This window comes from Heliconius melpomene, chromosome 6 (genome assembly GCF_056956725.1).
Source record: "Heliconius melpomene rosina isolate 202511_hmr_F chromosome 6, ASM5695672v1, whole genome shotgun sequence".
In the NCBI taxonomy this organism is placed as follows: domain Eukaryota; kingdom Metazoa; phylum Arthropoda; class Insecta; order Lepidoptera; family Nymphalidae; genus Heliconius; species Heliconius melpomene.
This window is the reverse complement of record NC_140394.1, coordinates 7,224,639-7,245,813: the sequence shown is the minus strand read 5'-3', so window position 1 is coordinate 7,245,813 and position 21,175 is coordinate 7,224,639. Positions and strand designations below refer to the sequence as shown.

General features: G+C 30.0%; 1 protein-coding gene across 4 annotated transcripts in view; it reads left to right on the top strand.

Moving 5' to 3' along the window:
* Positions 1 to 21,174, top strand: part of LOC146538279 (acetylcholine receptor subunit alpha-like) — a 37,478-nt gene extending 16,304 nt beyond the window's left edge. For 3 of the 4 annotated variants that reach the window (XM_085186305.1, XM_085186304.1, XM_085186302.1), the window contains 7 exons: positions 809 to 924; positions 6,097 to 6,265; positions 7,400 to 7,536; positions 9,985 to 10,131; positions 15,189 to 15,383; positions 16,877 to 17,090; positions 18,492 to 21,174. In XM_085186305.1, coding sequence (XP_085042431.1) covers positions 809 to 924; positions 6,097 to 6,265; positions 7,400 to 7,536; positions 9,985 to 10,131; positions 15,189 to 15,383; positions 16,877 to 17,090; positions 18,492 to 18,686 — 1,173 coding nt within the window. In that variant the 3' untranslated portion in view covers positions 18,687 to 21,174. Of the gene's footprint in view, positions 1 to 808; positions 925 to 6,096; positions 6,266 to 7,399; positions 7,537 to 9,984; positions 10,132 to 15,179; positions 15,384 to 16,876; positions 17,091 to 18,491 lie in introns of all 4 variants that reach the window. The other variant, XM_085186303.1, reaches the window with a different exon arrangement.
* Position 21,175: the final 1 nt, after the last annotated feature.

Genomic DNA, 21,175 nt, shown 5'->3' with positions numbered 1-21,175 from the left:
GAGTGTTCTTATTGTGTTTGCTGATATATTAAAGATAACTTTAAAGAGGCCTCCATTTTTGCTCGTCGAAAGCTCAAAGCTCTTAAATTGATATAGGTGTTGTGTTTCGCGTTGTTATTATATCGCATGATTCGTCATCTTGTTATTCACTGTCGTTAAAAAAATAAAACTAAAAGCGATGTTATACAGGTACTTGGCACACTTTGTGGTTAGATCGGAGTAATTTCAATTTTGAAAGGCGTCGAGAATTCAAGAAACACGTCGATAAGTCGGACGACTTCTCTATAGACTTTTTGTTTTTAGGTACACATTGTGTGACAGGGCGCATGTATTAAATAAACATATAACTCAAAACATAAAAAAATATATTAAAAATGTTTAATTAAAGCAACAAACATAAATAAATTTATTTCATGATTCTTGTTGGATAAAAATAGAAAATTTTATGAAACGAAAAGTGAAAAGTGTAATATTTTCTATTATAGCTCCACTTGAACAGCATTAATACGATAATGCCCTAAACGCAAAACTAAATAAATAACCTTTAAAATGTTTCAGATAGTGTTCTGTTGTGTTTTTGTATTTAAATGTTTTATATCTTTATATTTAAAAATATAATTATGTATAATTTTATACTTATACAAACTATTTGAATTATTAAAATTCCATTATTCTTAATTATTAAAAACATAATACACAGAAAGAAAAATAAGAGCATCTCTAATTTTGTTACAAGTTCATAAATATTAAATTCACTAAAACTAATTGTTTAAAACATTTAAATTTTGGAATGAGACTGTGTGCGCAGGTGGACTTGAGGCATATGGACGAACAAGCTGGCAGCAACATAGTGTCGGTCGGCGTGGACCTTTCCGAATTCTACATGTCGGTCGAGTGGGATATACTGGAAGTTCCAGCAGTCAGGTACTTATTTTTCTATCTCCATTGATCCCTCTATCTTAATCATATAGTAAAAAAGGCTTCTATGTCTGCCTACTACTCTAAATTGTCTCCCGTTAGAATTCCGTAGTATTCCGTTTATATTATATTAGTGGCAGAAGTTCAATTAATATTAAATATAATTTTGATCGCCCTGTCCTCGTCACATTCTATCAATCGTGAAATAATGTCATTAAAATATAAATTGTCCTCACAAAATCGGGGCTTATTGCTTATCTAATTATCTAATAAATAGGTAATTAATTCTATATATATTAATATTATATACTGAACGTAAACATAACAAAATAATCTGTTCATTCATTTAAATAATTTTAATTTACATAATATTATCTTTCAATAGGTAATTTTAAACTTTATGATATTGTACGTACCTACTATATTGTCTAAGAATGAAATAATTGTGGTCGGTCTTTAACTTTTACTTAAGTCACTTAAGAGCCAAGCGAAGCTTTTATGAAATTAATAAAGAAGCCACGGAGTATAAAAAGTCATAAGTTTTCGAATAAATTTTAGAAAGTACCTGCTTAAATGAGAAATAAAAATTATGCTGCTATGTTTTGTGAAACTTGTAACTGGTCAAGTGCGAGTCGGACTCTCCCACCGAGGGTTCTGTACCAATTTCAATATTGTCGAAAACGGTGAATGGAAAGTACGAAAAACATTTTGTATGATATAAATTACAAATGGTTTTTTGCTGTAAAATTGAATTACAAAAGCAAAAATACATCTATGTTTTCATTTTTATAAAATGAACACCAAGGATAACTTCATGACATAAATGAGATTAGGTTTTGTCTCGCTCGCAGAAAAAAATAGGAAAAATCGCAGAAGAGATACGTACAACGTGACAGCTTAATTAAGCTTCGTAAACATGCCTTTATTAACGTTTCATTTTGCAAGTACTAAGCATAATTAAATATTTCTATGTTCTTTAGTTTAAATACATTTTATTTTGTGACCTCATTATTTATAAAAGCTCTATAAATTGTCATATATTTAGAAAACAAGGCAAAATAATAAAATGTTACAATATAATCAGAATCAATATAACCAGAATAAGAAGAATAAATCTTTTTTATAATAACTGTTTTATAAATGTATAGCTCCTTGTTTAAAGCACCATATTTCTTAAGGTACGAATAGAATACGACACTATACACTGTACACTCAGCCTCAATGTATATATAAACACGAGTGTCTCTAATTGCGAAATTAATTGTGACAAGATAATTAGTGTCGCATCAGCAGCTGTTTAAACATATTATGTCCAGAAGTGTAATGTAATTGAAAAGGTTTCAAATAGCTTTCGACAATTTCAATACACCGTATAGCGTTTGATTTTACAAAATTAATAGAAATAAAAAAAAATGTATCTCAATTGTTCCTGGTCTCCTCCTTAAACCTGGAGTGATAGACGATTTCATTCTCGTATCATTTTTTGGTATTATAGGTGTAACTTTGTAAATATTCATTTTTTTCTTTTCTTTCGACAAAAGGTTTCGTAACCGTATGAATCCACTGTGTACCCAAATACTAGTTTCGTCTTTTCGTTTCTAGTTATTATTTATCTCTATAGTAGAATTATGGCTGCGCGACGTTTATCCATGCTGACCGAGGATCATTAACTAGTTTGTGTGTACAGCTTTGACACAATTTCCATATACTCGTACTTACAAATAGACACCACTTAGACGCAAAAAATCGTCATACAAGTGTAAACAGTTCACATACACATTTATGACGGAATTTCTGTTGGAATCTTAACGTACTGTTAGTTATATTCAAATAAGTACTGTAAAGTCTCCAGAAATCTGCGGAAAATGGAGAACGGAGTGTCTTAACACTAGGTTTCCTCTGCCTGCTGTATTCGGAATATAGCGAGAAACAGATTTTTTGATTTTAATACTCTTATATTATTATCGAAATATTGCCAAGATTTTACTGATGATGATTTTCTCTTCAGTTTCATTAGTTATATAAATTTATATAATATAGTAGGCATATTACTTCATCAGAATAATATCCAGAGACCCATTATTATTACAAAGCGCTGTGTATAGATAGCGCCTCATAGACGCATTCATTGTTACAGATATTGCTCGTTTTGTATGATACGAAAAACTTTTTCAATAACATCCACAATAATATAGATACTTCAATTTATATTCTATCATTACTTCTTCAAGTTTAGTCATTGCTGTAAAAATTCTTAGTGTTATTTCTCACGGCTTACTTAGGCACATCATTTTTTCGTGTATCATATGTATGTACATATATAAAATCTGTGAGATATATATATGTAGAAGCATCAGAAGGGGCCTCAAAGCGGTCTTGGCTATTACCATTTACTTGTGGGCGTTGTAGCAACAGAGATGTTGAAATAAAAGTCACATTTATATTCTACAATGTCTTATTACTCGTTTACATAACAGTTTTACAATAAATCTCACAAGATTAACAATATTACAATAGATTAGGAGCCAATAGGTTAATTGGTGAACATCTCACGCCATAGCTGTCAACCAATGACATCTGCTATAACTCGTGGCTACACCTACTACCCTATTCGGGGTTACCCGCTCCATTTTAAATATTTTTCTAATAAAATCCATTACATAAATCAATTAAAATCAAAATGCAATAATTGCGAAATTATAATTAAAACTAATACATAGCAGCGCGCCGTAATATATATATATTTAATTGCATTGGAATACATTCGTACTAACCATAATATTCATCTTCAAGAAGCAAGAATGCATGCATGCAAGCTAATGATATGTTTCATAATAGCTTTAAGGTCTACATTGTTCATACAAGTTTTAAGCAACATTTACAATTCATTGACAAAGGCCGTTAAAGAGCTCTCATTGTTGTCCCTTCGAGGGGTTTTGTTGCTAGAAAAGCTAAAAGACGAGTAGGTCACCTCACTCTGAATAACCGGTTTAAACTATTTGTATTGTTCCATCACTATACCGCCTCGCTAAATATAGGGCGCGGCTCTATATCAAGGTCAAAGTATTAATATTATAGAATATAAGTTTTTATTTATGGTAACATTCGAATGATTTTGGTTTTTTTTTAATTATTCTTCTTCACGCTATTCTTCATTGCGTGTTGAATGGCAGAACTCAACGCCGCGCTTTGCCTCGACACCAGAGCGAAAAAATAAAAATATAAATATAAATAAACGTTTCATTTCCTCGAGTGGGGATCGAACCCACAACCAGTCGATTTTGCAGTCACACTTTGTACCTGCTGCTGCGCCACGACTGGTGGTATTTTACAAGTCCATAAATTATATATGTCTAGCGCAATGAATAAACTATTTTTCGATCTTCCTTTAAAGTGTATTTTAACATTCCGTAGCTCGGAACAACACGCTCTACGTGACGTAGACTAATTCTACGTGATTTTGCAGTATTGCCTTGTTAAACAATCTCTCTTGGATTATAAAGCTTTTGTGAAATAAACATTTATTTTCCTAAGAAAATAACTGTTTATTTGACGCAAAATTTATTTTCCTGAGAAAATAAATTATTATTTATTAATATTATAATTTCTCGCTCCGATAATAAGATGAAGCTCGGCGTTGAGTTTCGCCACTCAACACGTGATGCCTCAAAAATTCAGCAGAAAATGGGAATTCTCTCCTCCCCGGCTATATGCGATTTTTTTACCTATAGAAATATGACTACAATTATATACTACTCATTCTTGTTGAATAATTATTTTATCGACAACCGAAGATTTTATATTCAAAGTAGCAATAAATTGCTCTTACCCTTTTACATTCAAGATATTTTTATGAGGCACTCTGTAAAATTGCTCCCACATGTATACATTTTATTTGGTCCTCTCGACATAAAATATAAGGTCACTCACTCTTACAACTCAAATAGGTATCCTTAGTGTACCTAATCCATATTTTCTTGTGAATTTCTGCAAATATTTTTACTGGAACCAAAAACACAGTATTTTTTTTTAATGTTGCTTCAAACACAAAAATGCTTACAGTATTGTAAGTAATAATAATTTAAATAAAACACTTATTTATTTATTTTATCAGCTTCACGCATGTAGCAGGATAGGCAAAGAGAGCCTAGTGTTAAGACAATCCGGTCCCCATTTTTCGCCAAATTCTGAAGCCATTGCTTGTAAAGTGGCGGTACTCAACGCTGCAGTTTGCCCTGAGGCTCTCGAAGAAATGAAAATATTAAATATCTTATAAAATAAATATAAATAGTAATTTTCATGTATATATTTATAAAAACTACATTGATATTGATCGCAACACAAATCCTTTGCGCAATCCTTTCAACGGCCGGACACGCCTGAGCAACGCCAATGTTTTATTGCAATCGTTTTCAATTCGGTCACAAAATGAAAAAAAGGAGATTGATGAATAAAGACGTTTATTATTGTTTTACAGTACTATGTTTTTGTAACATTAAGATTTTTTAAATTATATTAATTTTATATTATAGTCATGTTTTTTTTATGAAACAAACTGATATACAAATACCTTTTCTATGACACACAAAGACCGCTTACAAGATAAATCTTACTACTTACAACGATAACCTTTTTATTCTCTTCGTTTATTTTAAGCCTGAATATTGGATTTAAAGTTGATATAAGCGTAATAATTGAGAGATTGCATATTATATTTCAGAATTTAGTTTACTTCTACTACATTACGATTTACTTATTTATTTACCTCTCATAGCATTGCAAAAAACGTCCAGAAATTTTGTATTATGTAACTTTAACTTTGAATTTTGATTTCTGTGTAAGAAAACAAATACCTAATTAATAAGTACCTTAAAAGATATATAATGTTTTCTGTCGTAGCTAGTATTATCGTTGGTACATTAATTATTATTTCTAAACATATTAATGCTTTATTGTATTTAAAGATGAGATTTAACAATGTCATTACTTTCTTACTAACAATACAATGATAGAGCACTTACCAAGAACAATGAAAACTTGAATAACTCGATTTATTTTAGTAAAGATGCACCATATAATACCTTCATGTGACAAGCTTAAGTGTTCCTGTCTCTATTAATTCTATATTTTACCTACTAACAAGAAAATTTGTAAAGTAACTAGCATCTCTTTCGCCAGAAACGAAAAGTTCTACACGTGCTGCGATGAGCCTTACCTGGATATTACGTTTAATATTACAATGCGCCGGAAGACTCTCTTCTACACAGTGAACATCATCATACCTTGCATGGGAATCTCTTTTCTGACAGTCCTCACATTTTATTTGCCTTCAGACAGCGGGGAAAAGGTAAAAACTTTAATTGATATAAATAAATCTACTATGAATAAATATTTTTTTGCTTATGGGTTTTAATTATAGAGTTAATAATAGTACTTAAATTTAATAAAATATTTATACATACGTAAATAGCAATGAGGTTGAATGCTATTCTAAGAAACATTAAATACTTTCATCTTCTTACACCACAATCGGTTATCTATAATTGAATCAAAAACATCTCAGAAGGGAAACTCAGAAGCTAAATTCAATTAATACAAAAATGGATACTCCATTTCTTACTTTTGTTAAAGGATGAGTTGACTCTGCAAATTTCGGTATTACAAGGGAAGAAATATCTTTTCTTATAAATAAAACTCACACAGTTAACCCCGCGGAACATATAGCTTAATATAAAGCCTATATAATTTAATATATTGGCATGTACTAAACTTGTTACAACATTTATTTTAGGCCAATGTAAGAACATTAGCACCGCGTAAAAAAAACGATAACGACATCGTTACGTAGACGGTGAAAAATTGGACCAATTTTATCAGTTTTACCTTTTCATGTTAAAAATCTTTGCACGAGGCTGTTACTCTCACTCGGAAATTTGATGGAAATAAATTTATTATAGCGTAAAATATTTCTATTTATTTCTTAATTGAAGTTGTATCTTTTATAAAGAAGCAGAAAAAAGCAAAAGGGACTTCTCGAAATACAACGTTCAATGTATTCGCTCGTCTGATTTTTTAAAATATTGACAACACTAATCCGGCTGTTTCGCGGCGGCCGCGGTGTTATTGTAATTTATATGAATAATGGAATTTTGTTACCTCATAATTAAATTTGTCAATTTTTTTTCTGATATATATTTTTTAATTATTGTAAAAAAAGTTAAAGAGTAAAAAAAATAATCTCTCAGTTTTAATATTTTCATATTTTCGTTAATTTCGTCGTTTTCGTTTTAAAAAAAATATTTCGTTTCAAAAAATAATAATTCACTAACCAAAAATATGAAATGAATGATGTAAGTATAAAATAAATAAGATAAATATTAAATAATAAGTATTATTTATAGATAAAAAATATAAATTATATTATTTTATAAAATATTTATCTTTGTAAATATTTATACATTAATAATATTTTTTGGCTCAGGTAACGCTTTCTATCTCCATCTTGATTAGCCTCCACGTGTTCTTTCTGCTGGTCGTGGAGATCATACCACCCACCTCGCTCGTCGTTCCCTTGTTGGGGAAATACCTCATTTTTGCAATGATATTGGTCTCGATAAGGTAACCTATATTTATAAAATTATATTAAGGTAGCGCCATGGTATCTGCATGTTTTTCATATTTTTATCTACATATTTCTTGTGCCTGTCAAATTCCAGTGTTTATTGTGTCATTATTATATTTTTAATTAAACAAAGTGAGCAATCTTAACGCCTTTAGAGATTTGCTCGAAACATTTATCTTTCATCACGTTTCGGATAATAAATAGGCAAAACAGCAAAAATTGAGTGACATATTTTATTTTTTTCTGTTATAACATTAATTTTGGTCTTTTGTCATCTCATTGTATCCAGTTTATATTGGAAATACTGTTGTAATAATTAACATATTTTATCACAATTTATTGTTAATTATGGCAATGTTTATGTAATAAATGGATATTTCATATAATTTTATTTTCTGTCAGTCGGTCATAAATTGAGAAATGCGATTTAAACAAAACATAATTCTACTTTTATTTTATTATTATATGGCACATAAAGTAATAGAATAAAAAGAAACTCAACAGATCTGGTTCACGAGTTGTTATTCTTGACTCCGTTGGTTTCAAGTTGACATGTTCACTTCACTCCTAAAATAAATACTACAGGCAAATATAAAAACTACAATTTTTGAATAAATAGTCATATCACTAATTTACTTATTTGAAACATTTTTTTGCTTCACGCTGTATCCCGCATACAACAGGGCAGGCAAAGGGAACCTAGTGTTAAGACACTCCTTTCCCTGTTTCTTCTTATATTTCTACGCATTGCTTGATGAATAGCGGAACTCAACGCCGAATTTTGCCTTTTTAAGTTTTGAAACATACTTATACTCAAAGTATACATCCTAAATACAACAACATTAATAAAAGTCACAAAAAAGTTTTTTGTTACATTTTCATCACACATCCAATTCGTTGCAATGAGAGAAATAAGTGAGACACTTCTTCGATTTCCCTTATCCATTCAATTTAAGACTCCTTCATCAAATACAAATTTTAGTTTTCAACTGAATTTCACCTTCAATGTACTCGGTTCATTGCAATAACCTCATGGAGCTCACACAAAACTTATTCCAATACCTATGTCTAAAACCGGCGCGGTAACAAGCCACAGAATTTCCATATAAATTAGAATTCGGCGTTTAAGCCAGATATTTGATTGCATAACTTTGTATTCAAAGAAAATGATAATCGTCGGCCACCCTTAAACTTTTACCGTTGTTATCTCCGCGGAAGGATTCCAATCTCTCTAATTGTGTTACTACGCCAAACTTTGAATATTTAACTTTGTTTACAAATCACATCTATTCTAAATAACGCTAAATAAAAGATGTTAAAATAAGATATCCTAAATAGAAGACCTCCATAAGGAATACCAAAAATTACCTGGGAGAAATGTAAAAAAAGTAGTGATCTATCATTTTAAATATATTGACACTCTAAGAGAGATATATTGTATTATTTAAGTATCTTAAGACCTGTAGAGTTTAAATATGTTTTACTTAATATACCTACGCATAATATAAATAAACAAAAATAATCAAAAAGCTATAAAAATCAACTTTATTATAAATATAAAATTAATATAATAACAGAATATACTTTTATTAAATTAGTGAATCAATTTTACATTTTTAAATATAAATTATTATAAAAAAGATACCAATAATAATTATTATTAATAAAAGATATATAGATATATATTATTATAAGATAGATAAGATAAGATTAATATAATTATTATTAACAAATCAAGTCTAATACTAATTCAAGTTATTCTATTATAATACATACTCGCTGCCGCTTGTAAGAACATTACTGGCGTGCCGACGATAACACGACTACTTATAGCAATCTTGGAACGTGGATATGGTCACGTAAAGTCGTAACAAGATATTTGGTCATATCGTAAGGAAGGTAAATAAGTAAAGTGCTTACTCAGGGAGTTTGGGTTCCCGAACATAATTTCATCCGCCACCCGCAGGATTAAGACCGTATATCTTGATTAACTGCCTCCATTTAGATAGGCACTTACACCGAACTGTAGATAGAAATAGATTGTATCCCTATTTCGAAACGTAGATTTAAATATTCGTTTTTTGCTTTGATTTTTTCTAAATTTCTAAATAAATATTTTACATGTGTTTTTAAATAAGTCGCTTTTAGTGATAAGTCCGCTTTTGTACATGTACATTTTTTTTGTACTTTATGGTATTTTTTATTATGTATATAATTATGTTTAATAAAAATATATATAATTCTGCATGATTGTGTGACTATTATTATATATAAGATGTAGTTTAAAAATATTTAAATTTTGCGTTTAACAAAAAATCTTATAATGCTAAGTTCTCTATATATTTTAAGATACTTCTGAATTACCATAAAAAAATATTAAAAAATTTTGTTAATTATACAAATGACTTCTTTAATTGAGGACTATTTTTTTTATGTTATGTCAGTATATGTGTGACGGTGGTGGTTCTAAACGTGCACTTCCGGTCGCCGCAAACACACCGCATGGCGCCCTGGGTGAAGCGCGTCTTCATTCATATCCTCCCACGATTGCTCTTTATGAAACGGCCGCAGTACAAGTTTGATACGTCGAGGTAACTATATTAGAAGATCTTTTATACATTTCTATTTGTTTTTATTTTTCGTAGCTATATAAATGTTAATATGTTAACGTGTGACTGTAAACGTGGCAATTGTGGATTTGATTCAAAATCTAGGTAAAGAATTATTATTTGAGTTCCTCCTCTCAACAATTATGGAATGCTCTGAAAATTCGAAGGAAAGTGGAGAACGGAGTATTACCAGTTTATTTCTGCCTATTCTTCTATAGGCGGGATACAACGTAAAGCTAAAAAATCTATGCATTTATATAATGATTCAAATATGGTCTAGTAGTTATCTATTCGATTTTCAGATTAGATAAATATTTTTATAAATGAAACCTAAGATTTTTGACATGGAAAGCCATTTGAGTCGCACACAAATGGCAGTCAAACCATATGAAAGCAATAAAGTGCGCTCGCCCGATTCTTTTGTGTCGTTTGATAAAATCTATCATGAACAAAACGTCATTGTTGTGAATTGCGATACAAAGTAGATGATGCTTCTAAAGACGAACAGGCAATGAATCAATTCGATATTTATATAAAAAATATTAAGACTTTAATATGTTCATTTAGGTAAAGAATATTGGTAAGTAGGTGAAATTGTGTTATGCTAGTTTATATATAAATAGATAGGGTAGCTTTCACTCAGACGCATTGAGAAAAACATTTTATTCAAGCCTTGTCTTGATTGAATCATTTATAATCATAACAGCTTGCAGCAAGCTGTTTTAACATCTGAATTGGAATTATTAAATAATTATATAATTCGGCTATTAGCTTTTTATGTTAAAAATTCGACCTATATATTCTATTTCTTTATCGTGATCAAAAACCAGCGAATAATTATATATCACATATTAACTTTACAGATTTTTCTTTTCTTTAAATGTAAAATAGAAAAAATTACCCACATATTGCTCATTTAGTGCATCAATTATGGGTCATAATCAGAAAAGTGGACATTTTCGAATTCGTAACGTAACTGATAAGTAACAACACTGATAATGTTTGTTACGAAACTGATGTCATAAGGCATTATACACAACAAAATAAGGATATTATATGAATAAAACTATTGTTTTTTTTATTTAATGAGACACAGATTAAAGTTTTAAAGATTCAATCGTTGAATTAACAGATTATAAATGTAGGAAGAAAACATAACAAACTGACAATATGAACAATATAATAATGCTAGTTAGTAACGTAATAAACTTATATTTCTAGTTAGAGATCACAAAGTTAATGATAAAATTAAATCCACTTTAAAATATATCAAAATTTGAGTCGTTATCACTGGAATTAAGTTTAATTCTTTGTAAGTGTTTATTTCGCATATCTTCATATTTAATAGGATTGGTCTTTTTAAGACGTTCTCTATATCTTTTATGTATTTCAGCACTTGACATAGGAGCCATGACGCTTACTGAAAATACAAAAATATTTATCAAAAAATAATAATCACAAAATCACAACTAATTTCAGGCAGAATAAAAAAATATTTTTAACTAAATCGGTTCAGCTGTTTCTGAGATTAGCGTGCACAAACACAGACAAACAAGCAAACAGTCAAAAAACTTAAAAATCATTATTTTTGGTTACTTTACTTTATGAAAAGTCACTAATAGTTTTTTTCATGTGCCAGCAATTTTTTTTCTTATATACATATCTTCCATATACAAGCACCGGTTCGATACAATTTTATTATAAACATATATAAGAAAACATTGGTACCGTAATTGTGAACTAGGCTTCATATTTTCTCAATTTCGTTACGTAACGAAATATAACGAAATTGAGAATGAAATCTGAGAAATTCTAACCCTTTTAAATATTTGCTCATAAGCCACGTGTTGCATCTGCAAGCACTGAAGTTCTTTTTTGAGATTTTGTAAAAAGAAGCAAATACCATAAACAAGAAAACGAAATTATAGAATACTTACCAAAATAAAAGCCGTTTATAACCCTGAGATGTAATTTCACGCATTCCCTCTAAAACATTTGAACCCCTCAACTGCTGCGAGTATACTACTGGTTGTAGCTACGACAGCATTGACTTTTAGAATAATGGTGCCACAACAAAAAACAATATTAAACACCATCCAAAATAATTGCGTTCATAATTTAATTGTACGTTACTAGCCCTGAGTAACAAAAAGACAATATTTTGGGACAAATTTACTTAACTAATATATATTGCTTATTAAATAATGTAACAATAAAAGTAGTTCTATTTAATATTATGCATAAAGTAAAGTAATATAAACATATCTGAAATAAAATAAAACCATAAACATTCGTAACAAATCAATTCTTAAAAAGTAAAGTGGTGAATGGGACACGAAAAATTGTATGGAAGCATTTTGAAAGGTTTTTTGCAACTAACAACAAATACTATTATTTGCCATAATACATTTAAAATATTACAAAAATCTTTAAGTTAATAAATAAATTTATCGTAAATGGCAAAATATTTAAATTATCTTTAAAATTGTATTTTTAAAACGCATTCAAAGTAGCGGGACAAGAAAAGACACAAAAAGGACACTTTTTCTGATTATGACCCTTATGTAATAATACTTTTTTTAAAAACAAATTAAATTTGTCAGTGTATGCGGAAGCACTATTTACGAACTGTCATTGCGTCACCTGCAATATTTCAAAAAGTGCAAATACATCCTTGCTGGACCAACTGTGCGACATATTTGATTTCTACGTTCATTTATATTTAAGTATTCTGAACCAATGTAAATATCAAGAATTATTATTAATTAATGTAACTTAGTCTCGAAAAATTTGGAACCCAGAGAAAATGACACAAATATATCATTTTTTTATAATTTTTTGTGAAAGAAAATTATACATATCTCTCGTAGTTAAACATTCGAAACACTTTATTATTTACTTACTTATTAATAATTAGATATTTGTAAATGTAACCAACTATTTTAGAACAAACCCCAAATATCTTAGAACAAGAATTCGAACATACTGGCTATGCTTTAAATGCAACTTTTCTTGTACGAAGAATACTGACAATAGCCCCGAGAGATGTAGCATTGTCGGCTCGTACTTTATAAAGAGTAAAATGAAAACTACAGAAAGCAGAAAATATATTTCAATGGAATTGCATAAAGATATATATAAGCTTATTTTGTTTAATTATTTACATATATTAAAAATATGTGATATTTCAATAAAAACTATTTTAATTAACAAAATATAGAAGTGTTATTCTTATAAGTGTTATTAGTTTTGAAAGTATTCTTTTTTTACTTATAAATTACAAAAACTTCCATCACAATCGCTGCATCGGATGTAGTGCTAAAAAAATTTAAAATCAATATAATTTCGATTTCAGATACGATTATAAAAACTAATTTTCAAAATTAAAAATAAATTTCAAAATAATTTAAAAAAAAGAGAAAGATTAATGGGCATAAAATATTTACTTAATCTTTCAAGCAACCCATAAACAAGTATAGCTTGAAAGTGAAACTACTTATAATAAATAACTTAACATAATAACATCTTTAAGCTAATCAAGTATACTTGACCGACTTTTGCCTCAACGTTATTTAATAATATCAGAAAATCTATAAAATATTAATTTTATAATCATGGCTGTTATATTATGCCATAGCGTAGAAGAATATTTGAAAAATTTCATCTCTGAAAGTGCTTAAATAAGTGTAATCCTATTAGGGTTTCGGTTTTACCTACTGATGTGCGGAACCCTAAAAAACAATAGAAAATAACTATATGTGTAGGAGATTCGTTACTTTAAAGTTAGAAGCACAAAGTAGCTACTTATATTTTTGTTTGAATAATTAAATATATAAACTACATAAATTATCAAATGCGCTTACTGTCTCTATAATTTATATTCCATAGCAATGATTTTTGGCAAGAAAAAAGAAAATTAAATTTAGAAATGTTTTTCTATTCCTTTACTAAAACCGCCATAGACGCAAGTACCTCAATGATACACAAATGCAATTTGTGGATAGTCTATTATTATGACGAGAGCCGTAATAGACAAGCCGTTCTCGATGCGGCCACAGATCGTTACATAAATGGCTCTCCGGTGAAGCTTTGAATGCGACTTGGCCTCTTTAAACATTTACTGCTAGCCTCCATAAACAATCTATTATTGAAATATTTTAGGTAATAAATATTTTATTTCTTTAAAAAATTTAAAGTTCTAAGTTATTTAGGTATGACTTTAAGCTTTAAAAAAAAGATAGGTAGATACTCTTTTTTTCTCAGTTTTCCCTAGTTTTCGTATTTTTTGTTAAAGTATATTGATCTTCTATTTTAAATGTTTAACTATGTAAAATATTTATAGATTTGACGAACCGAATTGTATATTGTTTGAAACATTTCTGAGATTTAAAATTCAAAAAGCGAATGCAGCTGGGCTTTAGTTTGTTGAACAAAGCTGTCAGCTTGCAGTTGGGTCAACTTTACCAGTAGGTACCGTAATTACGCTAAAATATACAGTGCGCCACAGATATATACATAAATGTTTATACCAAAGCATCAATATTTATATTATGTTGCTTAAATCATATTACATTAATATTACAAAAATAGATAATTTCATCGAATCGAATGTTATCATTGATTCGATTCACGTTAGTCGATTAAGATTTTACTTTGGAGTTAGTTTAATTTATAGTCTAGCCCCTTCGCATGCCCTATACTAACTATTGATATTTGGTTCTTATTAAAGTTACTGACTGATGTGATCATAAAAGACGTCTATACAGTCTTCTTCCTTTTCCTCCTGGCATTAATCCCGGCTATTGCCAGAGTCTGCCTTCCTACTCAACCTACTCCACTTTGCACGATCTTTTCCTATACAGTATACCAATGTAATTATTAGTTATATATTAAATTAGTTATGTAAAAAAAATGTAATCTGTTAAGTATTAAATTACCGGTAGCAAAAAACTGGTTTACCTAGTACCTAGTGTACCAATAAACGTATAAAATTGTCGTATGAGCAAGAACATTAGAAGCAATATTTCCAGCTTGTGCAGATCACGCTACACGACGTGCGGCGTGGTGGTGCGCTGCGGCGGCGCGGCGCGGCCCCTGTACCCGTACCGGCTGGCGGCGGCCGACGACGACTGCTGCGCGCCCGGGGCCTGGCCGCCACCTGCCGCGCCCGCCCGGCCGCTGACCCGCACGCCCAGCAAGGAGGACCTCACGCACACCACTTATGTGCAGTCTGGGTAAGCTTGCTGTATTTTATAGAAATCTTATATCCATATATTTTCAATAGATATTCACCATTAAAGAAAGTGCGTGAAAGTTAATGTTCAATGAGATTTGAGAACTTCGGGCGGAATATAGTCAGCGAAGTGTTAAATATAAACATAGGCTTACATTTTACTACATGTTATCTGAAGAAAAACGTTAAAAGGTTTTCTATAATAATCGATTTATTGTTGAAGGAAAAAGATTAATGTTAACGTGATACGAATGCGTTATTATGTATGTCTTTCTTGTTCTTAACGAGAAAGCGATAAAAATAATATATTTATTTTTAACGCAATGATATCTGGATACAATTACTAAGTATTATTTGTACTAAATATATTATTATCTATGCTAATTTATAAACGTGGAAACACTAGACGTCTTTTGTATTACGTTCAAAAGTAAATTAGCATTTTGTTCGCGGTTAATATGTTATAAGTACCGTATAAGCCTTTACCAGGTTAAATATTATGAGAAAAGTTTCAGAGTGAAAAATAAAACCCACCAATACATATACTCCTATAGTTATAGATAAGTATATTACTCAGAAAGTTCAACAAAATAAAAGACTATCCTTTGGGAAAAAGCTGCCCGACTTGATTAATTGCTTTATCGGTTGACTTCATGTAATGCCTGTTTCCTCTTTGGTCCTAAACGCATATATCTATATATATAAAATCGAAAGGTCATTCACTCATCACGAAATCTCAGAAACTACATGTGCTAGGAATCTCAAATTTTGCATAGGGATTATTTATAGGACGTAGGTGCTCGCTAAGACGGGAATTTGTAATATTCGACTTCTAAGGGGTTGTTTTTGGGGCTGAAAGTTTGTATGAAACTTCATTACTACAAATGCTAGACGAAATATCTCAAGTTTTGCATAGACGTCACTACGACGTAGTCATGGAGACAGAAATTAATAATAACATAGTTCTCGCGGGCGTAACCGCGAGCGGGCCGCTAGTATTGTATAAACTCAGTAAAAAAAATATGGTGAGATAAGTATTTTAATATAATTAATGACTGGAAAAATATCAGGTATACTACACTAAGGCGAAAAATGGTAATAACTTTTTCGATATCCCCGTGTTTTTTTTCTTTATCCGAGACGCCGCGCTGCCTTCGCTCGCCTGTTTTAATAAACGCTAATGGATGTTTAACGGTCTTACTCTGGCAAGTTTTAACTTGCTATTATTAAACGCTTATCAATTTCAATGTTTTTATAATTCGATAAAAATAAACTTAAATTTTTTATATAATAATTTTGGTTTTGAGCGCTGAAAGGAAAACTTGAACATATATGTATATTATTTTAAATAAAACGCTTCCTAAAAAGTTTTTGCTTCCTAAAAACTATATGTAATATACGCACCTAAGAAATTAAAAAATCTTCACATTAGTCATATTGTTATTAATTGTTTATACACTTACTTAAACCTTTTCACTTGTGTTTCTTTGATAGACTAGGAGAAAGTAATCGCTTCGGCGGCAGCTGTGTCGTGCATGGCTCCAGTGAAGGCGGTGCTTTACCAGTACCTGAAGAGGAGGCACTCAGTCCAGTCCCCGATCCTCCTCCGGGCTTCAGTCACTCTGCCTGTCCGCCAGAAGTGCACAGGACATGCTTTTGTGTTCGGTTCATCGCAGAACATACTAGAATGTTAGAAGATTCTACCAAGGTAATCTATAAATTGTTATTTTTAATTAAAAATATATATTTTTAAATATATAGTTTAAATATATAGTTAATCTACTTCTTAGCCTATCCAGTAAACGATCAAAACACAACAAAAACTAACATAATCTTACTTACATATTACCATTAAATATCCTTTCTAAATACATAGTAAGTTAATTTTAATGAAGTAATATATCGTTCGTGAATAGCAGTTGCATAATTCATGATGCTGGACCGTTGCCATCTAACACATAGCTCCAAGTCGATTCCTACATACTCGTATCTACGTAACCCAAATAGCCGTGTACACAGTACATGCCGACACCGCATCAAATTCGATATCGGGAAACGTAAAGCAATTGCAAGTTAACATAACATAAATTACATCTTCGCAACTTATTTGATCCAAATTTTTGACTTTTGTATTTTTTTACCGATAATGGGATAAATTTTAAATGGTAAATTGAATCACCGTTTAAGGTAGCGTAACCTAACACCGCAAATTATCCAATCAAAATGAGCAAGCTTACATTTTAAAATTGTAGAGATCCTTCTACAGTTGTGTAGACAGTGCTCTGAAGCATTCCGCCCAACATGGAATGTGCTATAATTGGAAAACGGAATGATTTTTAACTAGGTTTTCTTACGTCACATAATAGGTGAATATAAAGAGATATACGTGTAAGTTTCATGTAACTTCAACATTTGTGATTTAACTTTTTAAATCAATAGTAAGTCATTTAGGATTAACCATATAATTTTTTTACCTACAATAAAGGAAAAATTACACAATATAAATAGTAATGATTTTGTAATACACAAGATGACTAAGATATATATTCAAATCTAAGAAGCTTATTTACATTGAATACTTGAATAATGAATAAATTAAGTAGAGCACTACGAATTTTCTCATGAAAAGGAAACGTTGTAGATACAAAATAATTTATTCATTTCAGTAAGTTGTTTCTTAATATGTAATTTGGAGAAATCTATTTAAAATGTTCAGAACTTATACAAATAATAAAAATGTTGAATTCCTACCTTCAGACTTTTATGCCTTCGGCAAGAAGTCCAGGAACTGTAGATAAATGCAGTCTTTATAAGTTCTTATTATGCATGAGAAACATTTTCGTAAAGCATTATGTAATTTCTTGTTTTTATTCGGTTTGAATAAACTTTCGTTCGTTCGTTCGTAAATTCGTTTTGACTTATGCAATTGTAATATAAGATATAGTAAGCCTAGTAGTTACACCTAAATCTCTCAACTCTCATTTCTGCAGTTTTAAACGGAAATTTTGGTATGGAAATGTGGAGTTTTAAGTGTAAAATTGCGAATTTAAGCGTAAAACTATGAATTTGTAATATAAAACCATTATTTATTCAAATATTTATTAAAAAGGTCAAAGAAGACTGGAAGTACGTAGCAATGGTGCTCGACCGGTTGTTCCTATGGATATTCACCCTGGCCGTGCTGGTGGGGACAGCGGGCATCATTCTGCAGGCACCCACGCTCTACGACGACCGTGTTCCTATAGACAAACACTTCAACCAGATCGCGACTTCCTCGCTGGTCCGATGTCCGCCGCCTTCTTAATGAAATACTTCACTAATGGGTTGTAACGAATATACACAAGTTAATATCTTCGTACTTATTCACATCATCTCATAAACTGCGAATCACTATGGAAAATTATGGTAACATGATGTTAGTTGTTGTTTTGCGCGTTGTTTCCATATACATTTATGCGGAATGTTCCTTACAACCCTATCATCTCACACTCTTGTACTGTAATTTGTTTGTAAATATTTGTTGATTATTATATATAGAGCGAACGCACAAAACATTCATATTATATTTACGTTATTTTAAAATATAGTTTCGAATTTAATTTTCCTTTTTAGACAAGTAAATATGTGATAATTCTATCCTACTATATTATTATAAATGTGAAAGATTGTGAGGATAGATGTTTCTTCCACTTTCGTGCAAAAACTAGTGAACGGATTTAGATGAAACTTTACAGTTATCTAGAACTCGGTTAAAACATCACCTAAAGTTTGAGCGGACGAAGCCGCGTTTGGGTCGCTAGTTTTATTTATATAATATCTTATTAATAGTTATTGTAATAGGGCTTTAAGCACATTATCTAAATCGCAAGCAAATTACAGTCATAAAATTTGAACGTTCGCGATTGATCGTCAAACCACAACGCACACCCGTCCTGCCCGGCACGTGTTCTATTCCACGACGTTTAACATAGGATATACGTACGTAGTGTCTCTTCTATCTCCTTATAAGTAACTTCTGTAGTTCCATGTTTTCATATCTAAGGTAGTTTTAAAAATGCATAAATTCATGCATATAGAGTATCTATCGTTGTTTGGTATTGTTTTGTTACTTCAAAAAAAAAACAATAAAATTATATATTAGTAATATGTACTGATGATGTTTTTAAATTGTTCTTTAAGGTAAATAGATATTTATTTCTATTTTTTAAGTCTACCTTCAATGAAACACGCGCTACGCAGCTACTTATATACTAAGACGGAGCGAAAACCACCAAATGAATGTTGTCTGTGTTCAAGTATCATATAGCTAGAATATTAGTAGCAAGTAGAATCACTCCATATAGGTAGACGACGATTTATAAGAACATTTCGCTTTTAAAATCTCTCTCTCTCTCTTTTATTTCATTTCATCATTCTTCCTTATATATACTTTTTAAATAATATTTGCTATCTGTATTAAATTAAGAAATAAGAATAGGTTAGATACTACTATAATCTCGTATCACTATATCTTCGATTATCTATTAAAGTAAGTGACTTCTTCAATTCTTCTACGGATTTACTCATAACATTGTCGTAGAATAGAACATGTACATTAAATTAATGTGTCGATTTTATTACTTATAAGAAACTGAAAAATCATATTTTTTTCAAGAATAACGTTAATCAGAAATTAGTCACTTGTGGTATATTTTTATTTGGTATATAATTTGAGATGCTTACTTTATGTACAAAATTACATCGACTATTATTGATATAGGACATACGAAAATAAAATCTGTGTTTAGTTTACAACAACATTTTTGACATAAAAATTAAAATATTATATTCAATTAAATTGTAGCATGTAGCATAAAGTCTACTAATTTCAGAAAGAATTGCCCTACAGATTTGACTTACATTAGTATACCTACATATGTAAAATAACAAATATGTATGTATGTAACAAAGGAAACAAAATAAAATTATTTAAAAATATACTCAGATTTCATAAATGGAACGCACTAGATATCACTAAAATGAAATTATTTACTTTAAGTTAGGAATACCCTAAAAATAAATAAGTAATTATTTAATTTAAGTAATCATTGCTCAATTTTGTGAACGAATATCTAGAAAATCTTTGTAATCTAGATATCGATTCTGCTATGACGTTTACTGCCTGAGAAGAAGAAAATGCAAGCTCATGACTCGAGGAAAGTTTATGTAAACTACATGTTAAATATGTCTTTTCTTACTCTTTTTTAATAAATGATTTAGATACAAATACTTATAAATGACCAAATTCTACAACATTTTGGAGAGTAATTGAAATTTAAACATCAATGTAATTAAAAATCAATAAATCAATTATGTACAAAAAATAAAAAGAAATAAAATGCTAATATGTCTAAAAAAAAATTGTGTTAATTATAAATTTAAGGTCGCACTAGTACAGTGCAAAATATATTACCTGTTGTGGATAAGCGATAGTTTTTATTGGTGGAAATATATTTACTTTATTTTAGACTCGAATCCAAATTATAGTCAAAAATGTTATTTTAATATTTGTTATGTATTATTATCCTATCTTTTTAATTTAATTCATATCGTCAAATGACGTCGTTTTAGCTTCGAGTCTAATTACTGTGTTGGTGCATAGAATAGACCCCAAAAAGGGAATAAAAATGTAATCTATAGTATATTATAATAAATAAGCACATTGGACTGCTCGCAGTAGAGTAGCGCAGCTCAATTGTAGAGTAAATTTGTAATTTACCTATTTATATTGTTAATAAAACTGTTATAAGATAT